The following is a 15616-nucleotide window of genomic DNA, read 5'->3' as shown; positions in this document are numbered from 1 at the left end:
TTTATTTAAGTCGCTGTTCATAGTTTTTGATATGAAGCAGATGTAATGATATCCTATGGGCGCTGATGTGTGGATGTTGTCGTCTTTTGATAACTTTGTTGAGCTTGTTTTTAGCTGCATGTCTTTTATTTTATCTCACTGAACAAAGTCCCTGTATGTAAACTGCTTCAGCTGAGGAGGCTGGTTATGAAACAAAGGGAGGAGCTGCACACAGGTGAGGGAAGGTGAAAGTATGAAGTCAGACTTGTCAGACTGCCAGACGCCATTTTACAGCTCGGAGCAGGAGGAGAACAGGGTGAGTGTGAACACCAGGATCTGCTTTCTAACACATTCATTATTTACTCTGTTTTACTGGATGTCAGAAAATAATACTTCTTGGTTAAAAATCAGCGTCCTAGAGTCCATTGAGACTTCTGCAAGTGTTGTAAACTTTGATTATTTCCTGTTTTCTGATTCATCAGAGTTACATAACATGTGACAGCCCAGCGCAGTCAAAATGGAGAATGGCCTGCAGTCTGACTGATTTCATGTATTTTAACCAAGTTTATTATTAAGGTGTGTGTGTGTGTGTGTGTGTGTGTGTGTGTGTGTGTGTGTGTGTGTGTGTGTGTGTGTGTGTGTGTGTGTGTGTGTGTGTGTGTGTGTGTGTGTGTGTGTGTGTGTGTGAGTGATCACTCACTCAGACTGGAGAAGATGAGTGATTTAAAAGATGACGAAGAGGACAAATCTCCAGTCCCCAGCTGTCTGTCTCTGAAGAGTGACGGGTCTATGGGGTACCCTATAAACTTCAGTGATGAACCTGGACCCTCAGACACAAAGTAAGAGTTTCTACTGTAAACTGACCTGAAGAGGATTCTGTATGTAGTGTCTCTACCATAGCCGTGGGAACATGTTTCAAATGCGGGTGCTGTGGGGATGACACCAGGGCCGGTTCTGACCAGTTTGCTGCCCTAGGCAAGATTTGAGCTGGCAATGAAAAACCTCTACAAAAGACCAACACACTACAAACAGAGAAACCTGTTGACACGGTGGACAGCTGATATAAAAAGGCTTCAAATGTATTCAGTATTGTATGAACATGTTTTAATTGGGGGGTGGACCTCACATCCTTTAGGGGGGTCCGGGGGTATGCCCCCCCCCCGGGAAGATTTTAAAAAACATTTCAAAGTAAAATGCTTCAATCTGGTGCACTTTGAGCGCCCAATCACTAGATACCTGATCTAGGGGGTACAACTTTAAACACCCATATGAAAAAGATCGGTTTGCATTTAATATTAATAATCAAATAAGTATGTGAACATAACCAATAACCTACCATAGCCAATAACAAATACATGTAACTTATTTTATTTTTGTGGTTCATTTACATCTTATTTTACCAGTTAACATTTATTTATGCATATTTTTTAATCTCTCCAGTTTTAAACGATATGTCTGGTTTACTGTCCTATAGTATACACTGGAATGATTTCAAACCTGTTTTTATTCATCCCAATAATTATAAAGGAGTGCCTTGGAAATATTTGTTTACATAAATTGTGATCAAACCGTTTGAGAGCCACTGAGATAACTTAGACTAAAGTGAACTATCTAACACTCTGAGAGTCCTTTACCTCACTGAGCCTCAGTCTGACAGGAGAGCTCTCCCTCCACATTATTGTAGAAACAGCTTCTTATCCGTTAGCGCAGCAGAAGCTAACAACAATCCCCGCCGGTACCGGTGCGCCCTCTCTCTCGCACTTTGGCTGTGAGCTGCGGACGCCTGATAAGCCAACATCCCCCACATTATTTAAGTGTGGGGGGGGGGATAACCTCCTCTAGGGGGGTCCTCACCTCCTCTAGGGGGGGACCTAACCTCTTCTACGGGGGTCCTCCTCACCTCCTCTAGGGGGGTCCGGGGGCATGCTCCCCCGGGAAGATGTTTTTTTAAATGTTGAAGTTAAAAGCATCAATCTGGTGCACTTTGAGAGCAACATTAGGAGATCTATGGAAACATCTCTCAACACGATATGAAACAGAACTGGAAGCAGATTTTCCTTTCCTCTATGGATGTTTTACAAATCACTCCCCTTTCAAACTGTACTCTTGTTTATTAATAACAACTTTTTTTTACTGTCATACAGTATTTTATACCTGTTTACTTTATTCTCTTATTTTTTTATAATAACTATAATGATCATATAAAGATGTGCCTTTACCTCACTGTTGGAGAAAACGCTTCTCATATTCGTTAGCATAGTTGGTAACCAGATGCTAATAACAACAAAGCTATTGACTGTATGATCAGTGTGACAGATGAACAGATCGCCACTGGGCTTTCAACTAAGACACAGCCACGCACAAACTACGGCATGTGTACAGCTCCTTATGAGTAGCCTACTGCAATTTCTAGAAGTACCGAGTGGCGTTCCGGTGCTCTCCTTCAGCACGTGTCAGACGAGACATATACCACGTGATGACACGTTAGGCTCGTGTTGTGTTCAAAGACCCTGACCAAGCTTGGCCAGGAAAAACAGGCACTCGTTTGTTTAATTTTTTTGTGGTCTAGATTTCTTAAATTTCTTTCTTTTTTGCGTGTGTTTATAAATGACCTCGCGGGCCGTATACGGCCCGGGGGCCGGAGGTTCCCCACCCCTGATCTAAACTGTTTAATGAAACCCAGTAGAGTACATTAACAAAATGTAATTGAACTCTTGCTTCTTGTCAGCAATAGTAAATAATCTACTAGTGAAATCATCCTCACTCTACATGTTGGACTTGAATGAATTTTAAAAACAGAAACCCAAAATCACGACTCAAAAACTCTACAAATCTTTAATCAGGTGAACAGTCATAGATCAAAAGCTGCTCTTTAGATGAACTAATGATGTTTAAAACATGTTGTTTCCACAGACAGCGAGCAGAGTCTCCAGTCCCCAGCTGTCTGTCTCTGAAGAGTGACGGGTCTATGTGGAAACCTCCAGACTTCAGTAATGAACCTGGACCCTCAGACACAAAGTAAGAGTTTCTCCTGTAACCTGACCTGAAGAGGATTCTGTTTTGATGTAATCTAATATATTAAACTGTTCTTTAATGAAATCATGTGAGCAGTTTGTAAAGGGAAAACGCAGCAGAGTACAGCAAGCTAACTGTGAGCCTCTCCGCTCACACAGGGTTCAAAGAGGGACGAAAAGAGCAGGGTTTGTGTTGAACACAGGCGTTTATTAGCACCAAAACAAAGTGTACAACACGGGTTGCAAAACGTTGCCCGTGTGGGATCCTTCGGCAACCTCCCTGGATCCTGCCTACTGCAAGACAGACCAGAACCAGGTTACCACATGCTTTTATTCAGTGACTGATTACCTGATTCCGATCAGCTGTCACTCCCTTCACACCAGCAGCCGGTGTCCTAACCACACCCCACTGCCACACTAACATTATTTGAGGATATTTCAATATACAATTATATTATCATTGTATCTGTGTATAAAATGGTTTTAAATAGCAAGAATGTTGATAAATTATGATTTAAAAAAAGAAAGATATCATCCAAAACATTATTGAACTACTTGGGCATGTTTATGATGTGTCTTTTTAAGATGTTATTAATAATAGTGATAACCTGGTGAGCTGGTTGTGTTTAGCATTAGCAGATACAACAGAGTTTTGTGATATCACATGTAGAGTCAATGCAAAGACCCAGATCCGTGCCTGGCAACAGGAAGGAAGTGAAGATGTTAAATTCATATCACCTGCGTATTCGTGCAGCGTTACACATTTCATCTTGAGCTTAAAGTTAGTGACGCTTGTTAACTGTGTTGGTTATTCTCGCGTCCAGGAAAGAGAAGCTTAAAAAGGAGACTAAATGGAGTCTCTGAGATTGTTTCAAAATTGGTACTTTAATTAATAAAAAGCGTGGTAAAGTCACAAACAGGATATTGTTCAGTCAGGAGAGAAAGACTGCAGCTTCCTCTCCCAGGTGCTGGCCGTGCAGAAGAGAGCTTACAAGCATTCGTCCTTCCCGCTTGCTGGCTGTTCGCTCCTCCTCTCTGGGAGCTGTGGTGACGTAGGAGACTTCCCCCTCGTTCGTGTCCGATATCGCGTTAAACAAAGGATTTTGACATTTTACATTCATTGCTTACTTCCACATGCCTTTTCTCCTCCTTATCTATTTCATAACTTTATATGTAATACATGTTAACGGCGTCAATAGCCACTTTAATGATACTAATGGGCGGTAGTCCCGGATGTCGTCATGAATGATTTTCAGAATAAAAGCTTAACAACTGGTTGTGCACAGGAACTTCTGGTTCTTCAGTATAAAACAGCATTTAAACTGACGGTATGTTTAAGGTACATTATGCTATCAAAACATTGATTTTAATTTCTAACACGCTCTGTTACAGAAACCTGTCAGAGTTGAGATTGTGCTCCTGTGGTCTCTGACGGTCTGAGGGGGATCAGAGAGGAGAGCAGAGCTCCACAGCAGCTCATATTCAATCAGGGTTATTAATGTTCCTGTTTAAACCAGAGACTGTCTGTGGCGCTAACAATAAGACACTGCTGTATTTATGACTTCATGAAGTCACTCTGAGTGAGGATGGAGCAGCTAATGTTAGCCTAGCTTTAATCAAACTGATCTCGTTGTGTTGGAGACAGACCTGACAAAGCTTTATCTCAGGCTTTTCACACTTCAGTATCATTCTGTTGTTATTTAGGCTTCCTTTCCAGATGTTTATTGCTATTAATTCACAGCAGATTCTATGTTGGGTTTATAAAGCACCAGGTGAATACAGCTGAGTGTAGATGCAGGGAACATGTGCTCCTCTGGGTCATGAATCCAGACAGGAGGCTCTCTGGTGGTATGATCATGTGAATTGTAAGCTATCTACCTGATCACAAGCGTATGTTATATTGACCTTTTTTTAAATATCAAACTAGAATGTTCCCCCTTGTTGTACCTTTGGTGAGAATCAGCTCCCCTAAAGTAAAGTGCTATAAAGGATGTGTTCCTCTCCACAGAGGGAAGAGGAAGAGTGGTGTTCCTGTGGAGGAGACGCTGTCCAGCTGTGCTCTGTGTCAGGACGTCCTGAAGGATCCAGTCTCTACCAGCTGTGGACACTGGTTCTGCAGACAGTGCATCAGCTCATACTGGGAGCAGAGACCTCCATCAGGAGACCCCTCCTGTCCCCAGTGTGGAAAAAGATCCAGAACCAGAGCTGGCCTGCAGACAGCCAGTCAGACCAGCTCTGTACGAGGTAAGAGGCCGAACTCATGCAGCGTCTTATTCCTCTTCCTGGTTCATTTGTTTTTTTTATTAGGTATTCTGTTGAAGAGCAAAGACATTAAAATGTTTATAAAACATTTAAACTTTTTATTGAATTACTTTTATTGTTAGATTCTCAAAAGCATGTTCCTGATTCTCTCCTGTTTGCTTCTCTTCCAGCAGAACATGGTCTGCAGGAGGTTCTAGATGAACATAGGCTCAGTCTGAGGAGGAGATGTGAACGTGTGGCTGAAGGAACTGATCAAAGTGAAACCCTCCTCAACAGCATCTTCACTGAGCTCTACATCACACAAGGCCAGAGTGAAGAGGTTAATACCCAACATGAGGTGAGGCAGCTGGAGACAGCTTCCAAGAAGAAGCCCCTCCATGACACTCCAATCAAGTGCCAGGACATCTTTAAAGCCTTACCTGACCAGCAGACTCTCATCAGAGCGGTCCTGACCAACGGAGTCGCTGGAGTTGGAAAAACCTTCTCAGTGCAGAAGTTCACTCTGGACTGGGCCGAGGGTTTGGGGAACCAAGATGTCAGTCTGGTGATCCCGCTCTCCTTCAGGGAGCTGAACCTGATCAAAGGTGAGCAGTACAGTCTTCTCAGGCTGTTCCATGTTTTCCATCCAACCTTACAGAAGGTCACAGCAGAGCAGCTGGCTGTCTGCAAAGTGCTGCTCATCTTTGACGGCCTGGATGAAAGCAGACTTTCTCTGGACTTCAGAAACAATGAGGTTGTGTCTGATGTCTCACAGCAGTCCTCAGTCAACGTGCTGCTGACAAACCTCATCAGGGGGAAGCTGCTTCCCTCGGCTCTCGTCTGGATAACTTCCAGACCTGCAGCGGCCAATCAGATCCCTCCTGAGTGTGTGGACAGGGTGACAGAAGTACGAGGCTTCACTGACGCCCAGAAGGAGGAGTACTTCAGGAGGAGATCGAGTGATGAAGACAGAATCATCTCTCACATCAAGAGCTCCAGGAGCCTCCACATCATGTGTCTGATCCCAGTCTTCTGCTGGATCACTGCTGCAGTTTTGGACCACATGTTGACTACAGACCAGAGAGGAGAGCTGCCCCAGACCCTCACTGACATGTACTCACACTTCCTGCTGGTCCAGACCAAGAGGAGGAAGCAGAAGTATGAAGAGGGACATGAGACGAGTCCACAGCAGCTGACGGAGGCTGACAGGGAGCTTCTTCTGAAGCTGGGGAGGCTGGCGTTTGAACATCTGGAGAAAGGACACATCATGTTCTACCAAGAAGACCTGCAGCGCTGTGGTCTTGGTGTCACCGAGGCCTTGGTGCACTCAGGAGTTTGCACAGAGATCTTCAAAAGAGAGAGTGTGATCTTCCAGAAAACAGTCTACTGCTTTGTTCATCTGAGCATTCAGGAGTTCCTGGCTGCAGTCTACATGTTCCACTGTTACACCAACAGGAACAAAAAGGTACTGAAGGACTTCCTGAAGAAAGACTGGCCCTATAAGAACAGTAACAGCAGAGATCAGGAGTACCCATCCCTGGATGTCTTTCTAAAAGGAGCCATGGCGAAATCCCTCAGAAGTAGAAATGGCCACCTGGACCTGTTTGTCCGCTTCCTCCACGGCCTCTCTCTGGAGTCCAACCAGAGACTCTTAGGAGGCCTGCTGGGTCGCACAGACAACCGTCCAGAAACCATCCAGAGAGCCATCAGCAACCTGAGGGAGAAGAGAACAAAAATCTCTCCTGAAAGGAGCATCAACATCTTCCACTGTCTGACAGAGATGAAGGACCTCTCAGTACATCAGGAGATCACAGAGTTCCTGAAGTCAGAGAACAGATCAAAGGAACTCTCTGTGATCCACTGCTCTGCTCTGGCCTACATGCTGCAGATGTCAGAGGAGGTTCTGGATGAGTTGGACCTGAGTCAGTACAACACATCAAAGGAGGGGAAACAGAGACTGATTCCAGCTGTGAGGAACTGCAGGAAGGCCAAGTAAGTCCAGATGTGATTAACTTTATAAACTAATGCAGATCAGGAGTTTAATTATTCAAATAAACACGATAACATTTCTGCTGTTTAAATACTGAGAGGCGACATGTCAAACACATGAAGGACTTTAGAGGTTCCTCAGCATGTGATCACACCAGACAGCAGGACTTACAGTTATCAGTTATTATCACTTTCTAGTTTCTTTATCATTAAACACACGATCTATCACAATGTATTAGAGTTTAAAATAAGATCTATATAATCTCCCACCAATACCAGAGTTATGTCTTAATGCTCATATAGTGAGAAAATATTGAAACTTTATTGGTTTGTTAACTGTGTTTGTGTGCGCAGTACATTTCCAGATGCTCAAAGAAGCCAAAACATCCATCATTCACATCTAAATACACTGAACAAAAATATAAATGCAACACTTTTGTTTTTGCTCCCATTTTTCATGAGATGAAAAAATCTGTGATAGTGAGCACTTCTCCTTTGCCGAGATAATCCCTCCCACCTCACAGGTGTGGCATATCAAGATGCTGATTAGACAGCATGATTATTGCACAGGTGTGCCTTAGGCTGGCCACAATAAAAGGCCACTCTGAAATGTTCAGTTTTATCACACAGCACAATGCCACAGATGTCGCAAGTTTTGAGGGAGCATGCAATTGGCATGCTGACAGCAGGAATGTCCACCAGAGCTGTTGCCCGTGAATTGAATGTTCATTTCTCTACCATAAGCCACCTCCAAAGGCGTTTCAGAGAATTTGGCAGTACATCCAACCAGCCTCACAACCGCAGACCACGTGTAACCACACCAGCCCAGGACCTCCACATCCAGCATGTTCACCTCCAAGATCGTCTGAGACCAGCCACTCGGACAGCTGCTGCAACAATCGGTTTGCATAACCAAAGAATTTCTGCACAAGCTGTCAGAAACCGTCTCAGGGAAGCTCATCTGCATGCTCGTCGTCCTAATCGGGGTCTCGACCTGACTCCGGTTCGTCGTCGTAACCGACTTGAGTGGGCAAATGCTCACATTCGATGGCGTCTGGCACGTTGGAGAAGTGTTCTCTTCAGGGATGAATCCCGGTTTTCACTGTTCAGGGCAGATGGCAGACAGCGTGTGTGGCATCGTGTGGGTGAGCGGTTTTCTGATGTCAATGTTGTGAATCGAGTGGCCCGTGGTGGTGGGGTTATGGTATGAGCAGGCGTATGTTATGGACGACGAACACAGGTGCATTTTATTGATGGCATTGTGAATGCACAGAGATACCGTGACGAGATCCTGAGGCCCATTGTTGTGCCATTCATCCACGACCATCACCTCATGTTGCAGCATGATAATGCACGGCCCCATGTTGCAAGGATCTGTACACAATTCCTGGAGGCTGAAAACATCCCAGTTCTTGCATGGCCAGCATACTCACCGGACATGTCACCCATTGAGCATGTTTGAGATGCTCTGTATCGGCGTATACGACAGCGTGTTCCAGTTCCTGCCAATATCCAGCAACTTGGCACAGCCATTGAAGAGGAGTGGACCAACATTCCACAGGCCACAATCAACAACCTGATCAACTCTATGCGAAGGAGATGTGTTGCACTGCGTGAGGCAAATGGTGGTCACACCCGATACTGACTGGTTTTCGGACCCCCCCAGACCCCCCCAATAAAGCAAAACTGCACGTTTCAGAGTGGCCTTTTATTGTGGCCAGCCTAAGGCACACCTGTGCAATAATCATGCTGTCTAATCAGCATCTTGATATGCCTCACCTGTGAGGTGGGATGGATTATCTCGGCAAAGGAGAAGTGCTCACTATCACAGATTTTTTCAGATTTGTGAACAATATTTGAGAGAAATGGTTATTTTGTGTAAATAGAAAATGTTTTAGATCTTTGAGTTCATCTCATGAAAAATGGGAGCAAAAACAAAAGTGTTGCGTTTATATTTTTGTTCAGTGTATGAATTAACATTTAAATATTTACATCTCTAATATTGTCAAGTGATTTATTTAATTTCTGTTTCTTTAGTAACAGTCAGTGACAGACATGTGATCAGATCACACTGACAACACATTACACTCTATTATTATATATTATATAAAATGGACTAACAGCAAATCTCAATCAGAACATTTCAAATATGTTTTCATCAAATGCTTGAGGTTAATATGTTTCCTCTTTTTAACACATGTTCTAATATATGTGTTATTATAGACTCACTGGCTGTAAACTCAGAGAGGCTCTCTGTGAAGTCGTGGCCTCAGCTCTGAAGTCTGACCCCTCCCACCTGAGAGATCTGGACCTGAGTGAGAACGCTCTGAAGGATCCAGGAGTGGAGCTGCTGAGTTCTGGACTGAAGAGTCCAAACTGCAGACTGGAGGCTCTCAGGTCAGTTCACTGACTGAACTTCATCTGCTTGTGTTTATGATTTTCTGAATTTGAACAAATACATTTAAACTATTTGTTCCTCTTTGCTAATGACTGCATATTGATCAGAGTAACAGAGAGAAGGTGAATGTGTGAGGGAGAGAGTCTGAGCTTCCACAGACTCACCCTGAGCTCCAGGAGTCAGTGGAGATGCTGTCAGTGCTGAGGAGCTGTGAGGGAGAGGAAGGAGTTGATGAACATCTGATCAAAGTTAGAGTTCCAGATCATCAGTGGATTGTTTCTGCATCAGCTCTGACATTAAAACCCTGTTTGACTCTGATCAGATTATTAAACCTGGAGTTATTTCAAACAGGAACTTTGTTTTCTAAACTTACATCATGTTTTCTTTATTCAGTCTGAGAGGCTGCAGGTTGTCAAAGATCAGCTGGTCTGCTCTGATCTCAGCTCTGAAGTCCAACCTCCATCTGAGAGATCTGGACCTGAGTGAGAACGATCTGCTGGATTCAGGAGGGAAGCTGCTGAGAGATCTTCTGGAGGGTCCAGACTGCAGACTGCAGACCCTCAGGTCAGTTCACTGACTCTCTGTTCCTGCTGGAGATCTCAGGTTTCATCAGATATTCATCCTGATTCTTCTACGTCATTAACTAACATCCATTCAGTTGGAAATGCTGTTTTATTCATACTTTCATTTGTAGCTACTAAAGTAAGAACTGCAGACTGAAATGTCGTCTGACTCTTGAAGGAACTGTAATAGATGTTAGTTGTAAAAAGTAAATCTATGTTTTTAATATTTAGTAAACGATAGCGTCTGAATAAAGTTCATCTGAAGTGATATTAGTTTGACTTTAACAAAGTTTACTTTCTGAAGAAGACATGTTTTTGTTCCCATTCATTTAAATGTTGAGAAACATCTGATTTATAAACTGATTTTATCCTCATCATGTTTTCTTTATTCAGACTGAGTGGTTGCAGTTTGTCAAAGATCAGCTGTTCTGCTCTGGCCTCAGCTCTGAAGTCCAACCTCCATCTGAGAGATCTGGACCTGAGTAACAACGCTCTGAAGGATTCAGGAGTGGAGCTGCTGAGAGATCTTCTGGAGGGTCCAGACTGCAGACTGCAGACTCTCAGGTCAGTTCACTGACTCTCTGTTCCTGCTGGAGATCTCAGGTTTCATCAGATATTCATCCTGATTCTTCTACGTCATTAACTAACATCCATTCAGTTGGAAATGCTGTTTTGTTCAAATGTGTATTTCTCTAAATGTAGTCTGCAGTCATAACAGTTGATTGTTTCCTAAAGAATCTATTATTCTTCCTGTTAGTTGTTAAAGTAAACGTATGTTTTCTTTAGTAACTGGTCTGAATAAAGACGCTCCTCTGAACTAATATGAGTTTTACATAAAGTTTACTTTCTGACATAGAAATGTTTATGTTCCCAATCATTTGGATGTGAACAGAAGGCTGATATAAAGATGATCCGGTCTCTGATATTCAGGGAGAAGTTCATTGATTAGGACGCAGTAATGATGAGCTGCACATTTCAGACCTGAACATCTCATTGGATTAAAGACTGATTTTTTCCTCATCATGTTTTCTTTATTCAGACTGAGTGGCTGCAGTTTGTCAGAGATCAGCTGTTCTGCTCTGATCTCAGCTCTGAAGTCCAACCTCCATCTGAGAGATCTGGACCTGAGTGGGAACAGAGAGATGAAGGATTCAGGAGTGGAGCTGCTGAGAGATCTTCTGGAGAGTCCAGACTGCAGACTGCAGACTCTCAGGTCAGTTTACTGACTCTCTGTTCCTGCTGGAGATCTCAGGTTTCATCAGATATTCATCCTGATTCTTCTACGTCATTAACTAACATCCATTCAGTTGAAAATGTTGTTTTATTCATACTTTCATTTGTAGCTACTAAAGTAAGAACTGCAGACTGAAATGTTGTCTGACTCTTGAAGGAACTGTAATAGATGTTAGTTGTAAAAAGTAAATCTATGTTTTTAATATTCAGTAAACGATAGCGTCTGAATAAAGTTCATCTGAAGTGATATTAGTTTGACTTTAATAAAGTTTACTTTCTGAAGAAGACATGTTTTTGTTCCCATTCATTTAAATGTTGAGTAACATCTGATTATAAACTGAGTTTTATCCTCATCATGTTTTCTGTATTCAGACTGAGGGGCTGCAGGTTGTCAGAGATCAGCTATTCTGCTCTGGCCTCAGCTCTGAAGTCGAACATCCATCTGAGAGATCTGGACCTGAGATACAACTATCTGCAGGATTCAGATGTGAAGCTGCTGAGAGATCTTTTGGAGAGTCCAGACTGCAGACTGGAGACCCTCAGGTCAGTGAGGGGTCTCTGCTGGTTCAGCAGCATTGTATGAAACTCAGGGAGGTGTTTCTCTCACTGGGGAAACAGATCAGTGATGTTACCCACTGACTGCAGGCTCTTCCATTCTTCCATCAGCTATAGAAGAACAGCTGAACCTGCAAAGCCACACTTTAGTATCAACTCTCTAACAGACATATGGGGGTTTACAGAAGAGTGGGAAAGGTGGTCTGTTCTTATGGGATGTTTTTAGTTCCTTGACCAATGACTGGTTACTTCCTGTCAGCTGAGAGCTGTGGCAGGCAGTCGTAGTGTTTGCAGAGAAGATATGATGGAATGTAGAGCATGAGATCAGGACTCTGAAACTGACTCAAAGAACCAACACTTATTTAAACTGGATCTCAAACTGTTGGATTGTGTTCATCTCTACAGGATCAGATATGATGAAGAGCCGTTCAGAGCCACGATCCAGAAGACCTGTGAGTACTGAAACCATGTCCTCCATTCATCCAGATACTAAACTCTTTCATGGAGCATGAGCTCAGAGGAAAACAACACTCTTGTTTCTCTCTTCATCATTCTGGCTGTTTCTCTTATCATCATTATCACTCTCTCTCTCTCTCTCCTCTCAGGTGACAGGAAGTGAAGACACACAGAAAGGTGAGAGGTCGTACCGTGTGAACTTTATTTATTGAGGTTTCACCATGGCTCAGGGATTCCAGACAAAGCCATGAAACCTAAAACGTGTAATTAAAATGTGTTACATACATATTACATTATATTACATGCAGAGCCTCTCTGTTCAATTAAAACCAAGGAAATAAACATTTTCAAGGTTAGGTGTTTACAAATGCATGCTGTTTAATAACCAAACAACAATTACAACAAAAAGCGAGTCAGAAATGTTTGTAAATACATTAAAACACACAAAAGAATTGGATAAAAAAAATAAGAAACACAGGAGAGCTCCGACATAAAGACGGTACGACTCAGTTCCTAAAGTCTGACTCCATTATTACTTTGTTTGGTGACGTTTCATTATTCTAGATCTTACTGATTATAATTATCCATGTTTCTTTTAATTAAGTCCTATGAATAATATATTGTCCCTTTCATCCAGATCTCAGGTTCCAGCATCACGTGATCTTTGGTGCAGATACTTGAATTTGGAGTTTTCATGATGTGTCTAATGTCAAAGTAGCGCGCCGTTACTGAATAAGGCATACAGTACATTACATTACATGTCATTTGTTATACGCTTTTATCCAAAGCCACTTACATACATTCAGTACTGTGGACAATCCCCACAGGAGCACTTTGGGGTGAAGTGTCTCAGGGACACAACGACATGCTGACTGCAGTGGGACTCGGACTTGGTACCCTCTGATTCCAAGTCCAGCACTCTATCTACTGCCTATAAATCAAAGTGCAACAAAAAATATTGATTTGCTTCTAAATAAGGAAATAAACCCAGTGTTTATCACAGAAATCCCACAAATAAATCAATGTATGGGAAACACTGGTGGCTGAACACGCCTTGAAATGGGAAATAATTAGCTCTAACGAAGAGTGGGATTAAAGGAACAATACATATGCCATTTAGTGTTTTGGGTGGTTTTTGGTTGTCAACCTATTTTTGTTTGTGAAATGTTGAAGTGATCCTACTGACTGTCTCTTTATTTCAGTTTTTGTCTGTGATGGGAATGTCATCTCCTATATGTTATTGTTATGTCCATGTTTGTGTCTTTAGCCTGTACAAAATAAAATCTAACATTTAAAAAAATGTTGGCGGCCCACTTGCAATGCCTTCACGGACCACTAGGGGGCCCACAGGTTGGGAACCGCTGCTCTAGAGTTTATGGTTCATAGCAACACACTCACTCCATAATCGTCCAGGAGCTACGTTTGGTCAGGGTCCCGTGGCGTGCAGTTGTGACGCTCCTCGGCTCCTTCAGCTTCCGCAAATAGCTTTCAACTGATTTCAATGTATTCCCATCTGAGGCGGGATTTGACGTTTTTTTTCACCATTCATTCCAATGGCTGCCGTCTATGTCACGTGATCTTCAAATTTCTCCCTGCAGAAAAAAAAAAACAGGGCCGAACTTAGTTTTATTCTCGGTGTAAAATGCATATTTTAAAGTTAGTTTGGCCATTAAAATGCGTTTTGATGTAATTTGATGCGAGAAATATGAGTTGTTATTTCAGATTATGTGTGCATTGGATGTGCATGATCTTTAGTTTGCTAGTTATTACGAAGATCACCATGATGATGTTTTATCGTGCTTTTATCGAGTCAATTCTGTCTTTTTCACTAATGTCATGGTTTGGTAATCTGACTTTAAAGAGCAGAAACTCTCTGAGTCAGATCATAAAGTGGTCCAGCAGACTGATTGGTGAGCCACATCTAAACCTGGAGACGCTGTACCTCAGGCAGTTACAGCGGAAATCCAGCTCCATATTAGACGATGACTCCCACCCTCTGCACTCAGAATTCAAGCTTCTTCCTTCGGGCCGGAGGTTACTTGTCCCAAGGAGTAGAACGAAGCAGTATAAAAACAGTTTTATCCCAGCAGCTATTGCACAAATTAACACATCATAGGAGCGTCACACAGATGCCTATTTTTATTTATTTATTTAATTGTGAATTTTGAATGTCCATGTTTGTACTAGTGTTTTCCTTCTTAAAATGTTTTTTAAATATTTGGAGATTTGGTTGAGCAGGGTATACTTGTACTTTTACTAGTCCTTTATTAGAGATGTGTCTGTTATTTGTGTTTGTTTTTAGTGTCAGGATGGAACCCTTGTCTTTTTCTTTTTCTCTGCAAACAGAATCTACCTACGGGTACAAATAAATAACCTGAACCTGATTACTTCAGGAAATTGCGTCCATAGAACGTTTTCATTGTTACCAAGGTGGTTGCTAGGGACGCTGCTATCGATATTATTTCTGTTGTGTAACTGTTTAATGGTGTTATCTTTATTGCTACCCCCTTCCCCGTCAATGTATACACTTTAAAAAAAGATCGTAATTTTACAGGAAATAACTACATTTTTATAGTAATTATCATGTTTTTTTAAATAACTTGCAAAATCCTGTAAAATGACAGATATTAACTATAAATTAACAACCCAAAACATTATTTTAAGTATTTTGACAATAACAACAAATAACGTTTATTTCCTTTTTCTTTACAGTAAATTTACTATATAATATTTACAGTATTTTTGCACTTTCAGAAAATACATGCAGATGTACGTAAAATAAAATGTTTTTATCTGTATTTAAATATGTAACACGTAATATAAAAGTGTATTACTATTATAAGACTTTAAGATTTTCTTTGTAATTTTAAGGTAAATATAAAACGGTAAAAAAAGCGTAAAATAAAAAAACGTAAAATGTAAGTAAATCATTTTTACATAAATCATTTTCTCAATATTCGATTGAATCCACCACAAACACAAAATATCCAATGTTGAAACAAAAGTAAATAAATATGTTTTCATGAAATTCCTAACTTACTATATTGTAAACATCTACAGTTGACAATATCATTAAAAAAAATGTAAATCATAGAAAGTGGAGAAATCTCTGTAGGGAGGACCAAGGTTTAAAACACACACTGTTATTTACTCAACAATAAGTCACAGTTATCCTTGTTTATTTATGT

The 15616-nt window shown here is 41.7% G+C and overlaps 1 protein-coding gene across 8 annotated transcripts; it reads left to right on the top strand.

Moving 5' to 3' along the window:
* The first annotated feature begins 224 nt into the window (after window positions 1-224).
* Window positions 225-13997, top strand: LOC117559542 (NLR family CARD domain-containing protein 3-like). Of its 8 annotated transcripts, XM_034236332.1 has the most exons (13): window positions 225-295; window positions 684-818; window positions 2893-2997; window positions 5002-5237; window positions 5426-7226; window positions 9447-9620; window positions 10015-10185; window positions 10578-10748; window positions 11224-11397; window positions 11790-11960; window positions 12378-12424; window positions 12578-12605; window positions 13066-13996. In XM_034236332.1, exons 2-12 carry the CDS (start codon window positions 694-696, stop codon window positions 12589-12591), a joined length of 3189 nt encoding a protein of 1062 aa, XP_034092223.1. In that variant the 5' UTR covers window positions 225-295; window positions 684-693; the 3' UTR covers window positions 12592-12605; window positions 13066-13996. The 8 variants fall into 8 exon arrangements, with proteins under 8 accessions (XP_034092223.1, XP_034092222.1, XP_034092224.1 ...); XM_034236331.1 differs by lacking the exon at window positions 225-295 and having other exon boundaries at window positions 302-818; XM_034236333.1 differs by lacking the exon at window positions 225-295 and having other exon boundaries at window positions 302-818; window positions 5429-7226; window positions 13066-13995.
* Window positions 13998-15616: the final 1619 nt, after the last annotated feature.

The sequence above is a fragment of the Gymnodraco acuticeps genome, unplaced genomic scaffold, assembly GCF_902827175.1.
Source record: "Gymnodraco acuticeps unplaced genomic scaffold, fGymAcu1.1, whole genome shotgun sequence".
In the NCBI taxonomy this organism is placed as follows: Eukaryota; Metazoa; Chordata; class Actinopteri; order Perciformes; family Bathydraconidae; genus Gymnodraco; species Gymnodraco acuticeps.
The sequence above is the reverse complement of the archived record's forward strand: the minus strand, read 5'-3'. Positions and strand labels throughout refer to the sequence as shown.

Bases quoted from the DNA above. Each gene is read 5' to 3' on its own strand.
- LOC117559542 (XM_034236332.1), top strand. From the start codon at position 694: ATGAGTGATTTAAAAGATGACGAAGAGGACAAATCTCCAGTCCCCAGC. The intron at 7,227-9,446 runs GTAAGTCCAGAT...GTGTTATTATAG, and splicing joins AGGAACTGCAGGAAGGCCAA to ACTCACTGGCTGTAAACTCA. The intron at 10,186-10,577 runs GTCAGTTCACTG...TTCTTTATTCAG, and splicing joins TGCAGACTGCAGACCCTCAG to ACTGAGTGGTTGCAGTTTGT.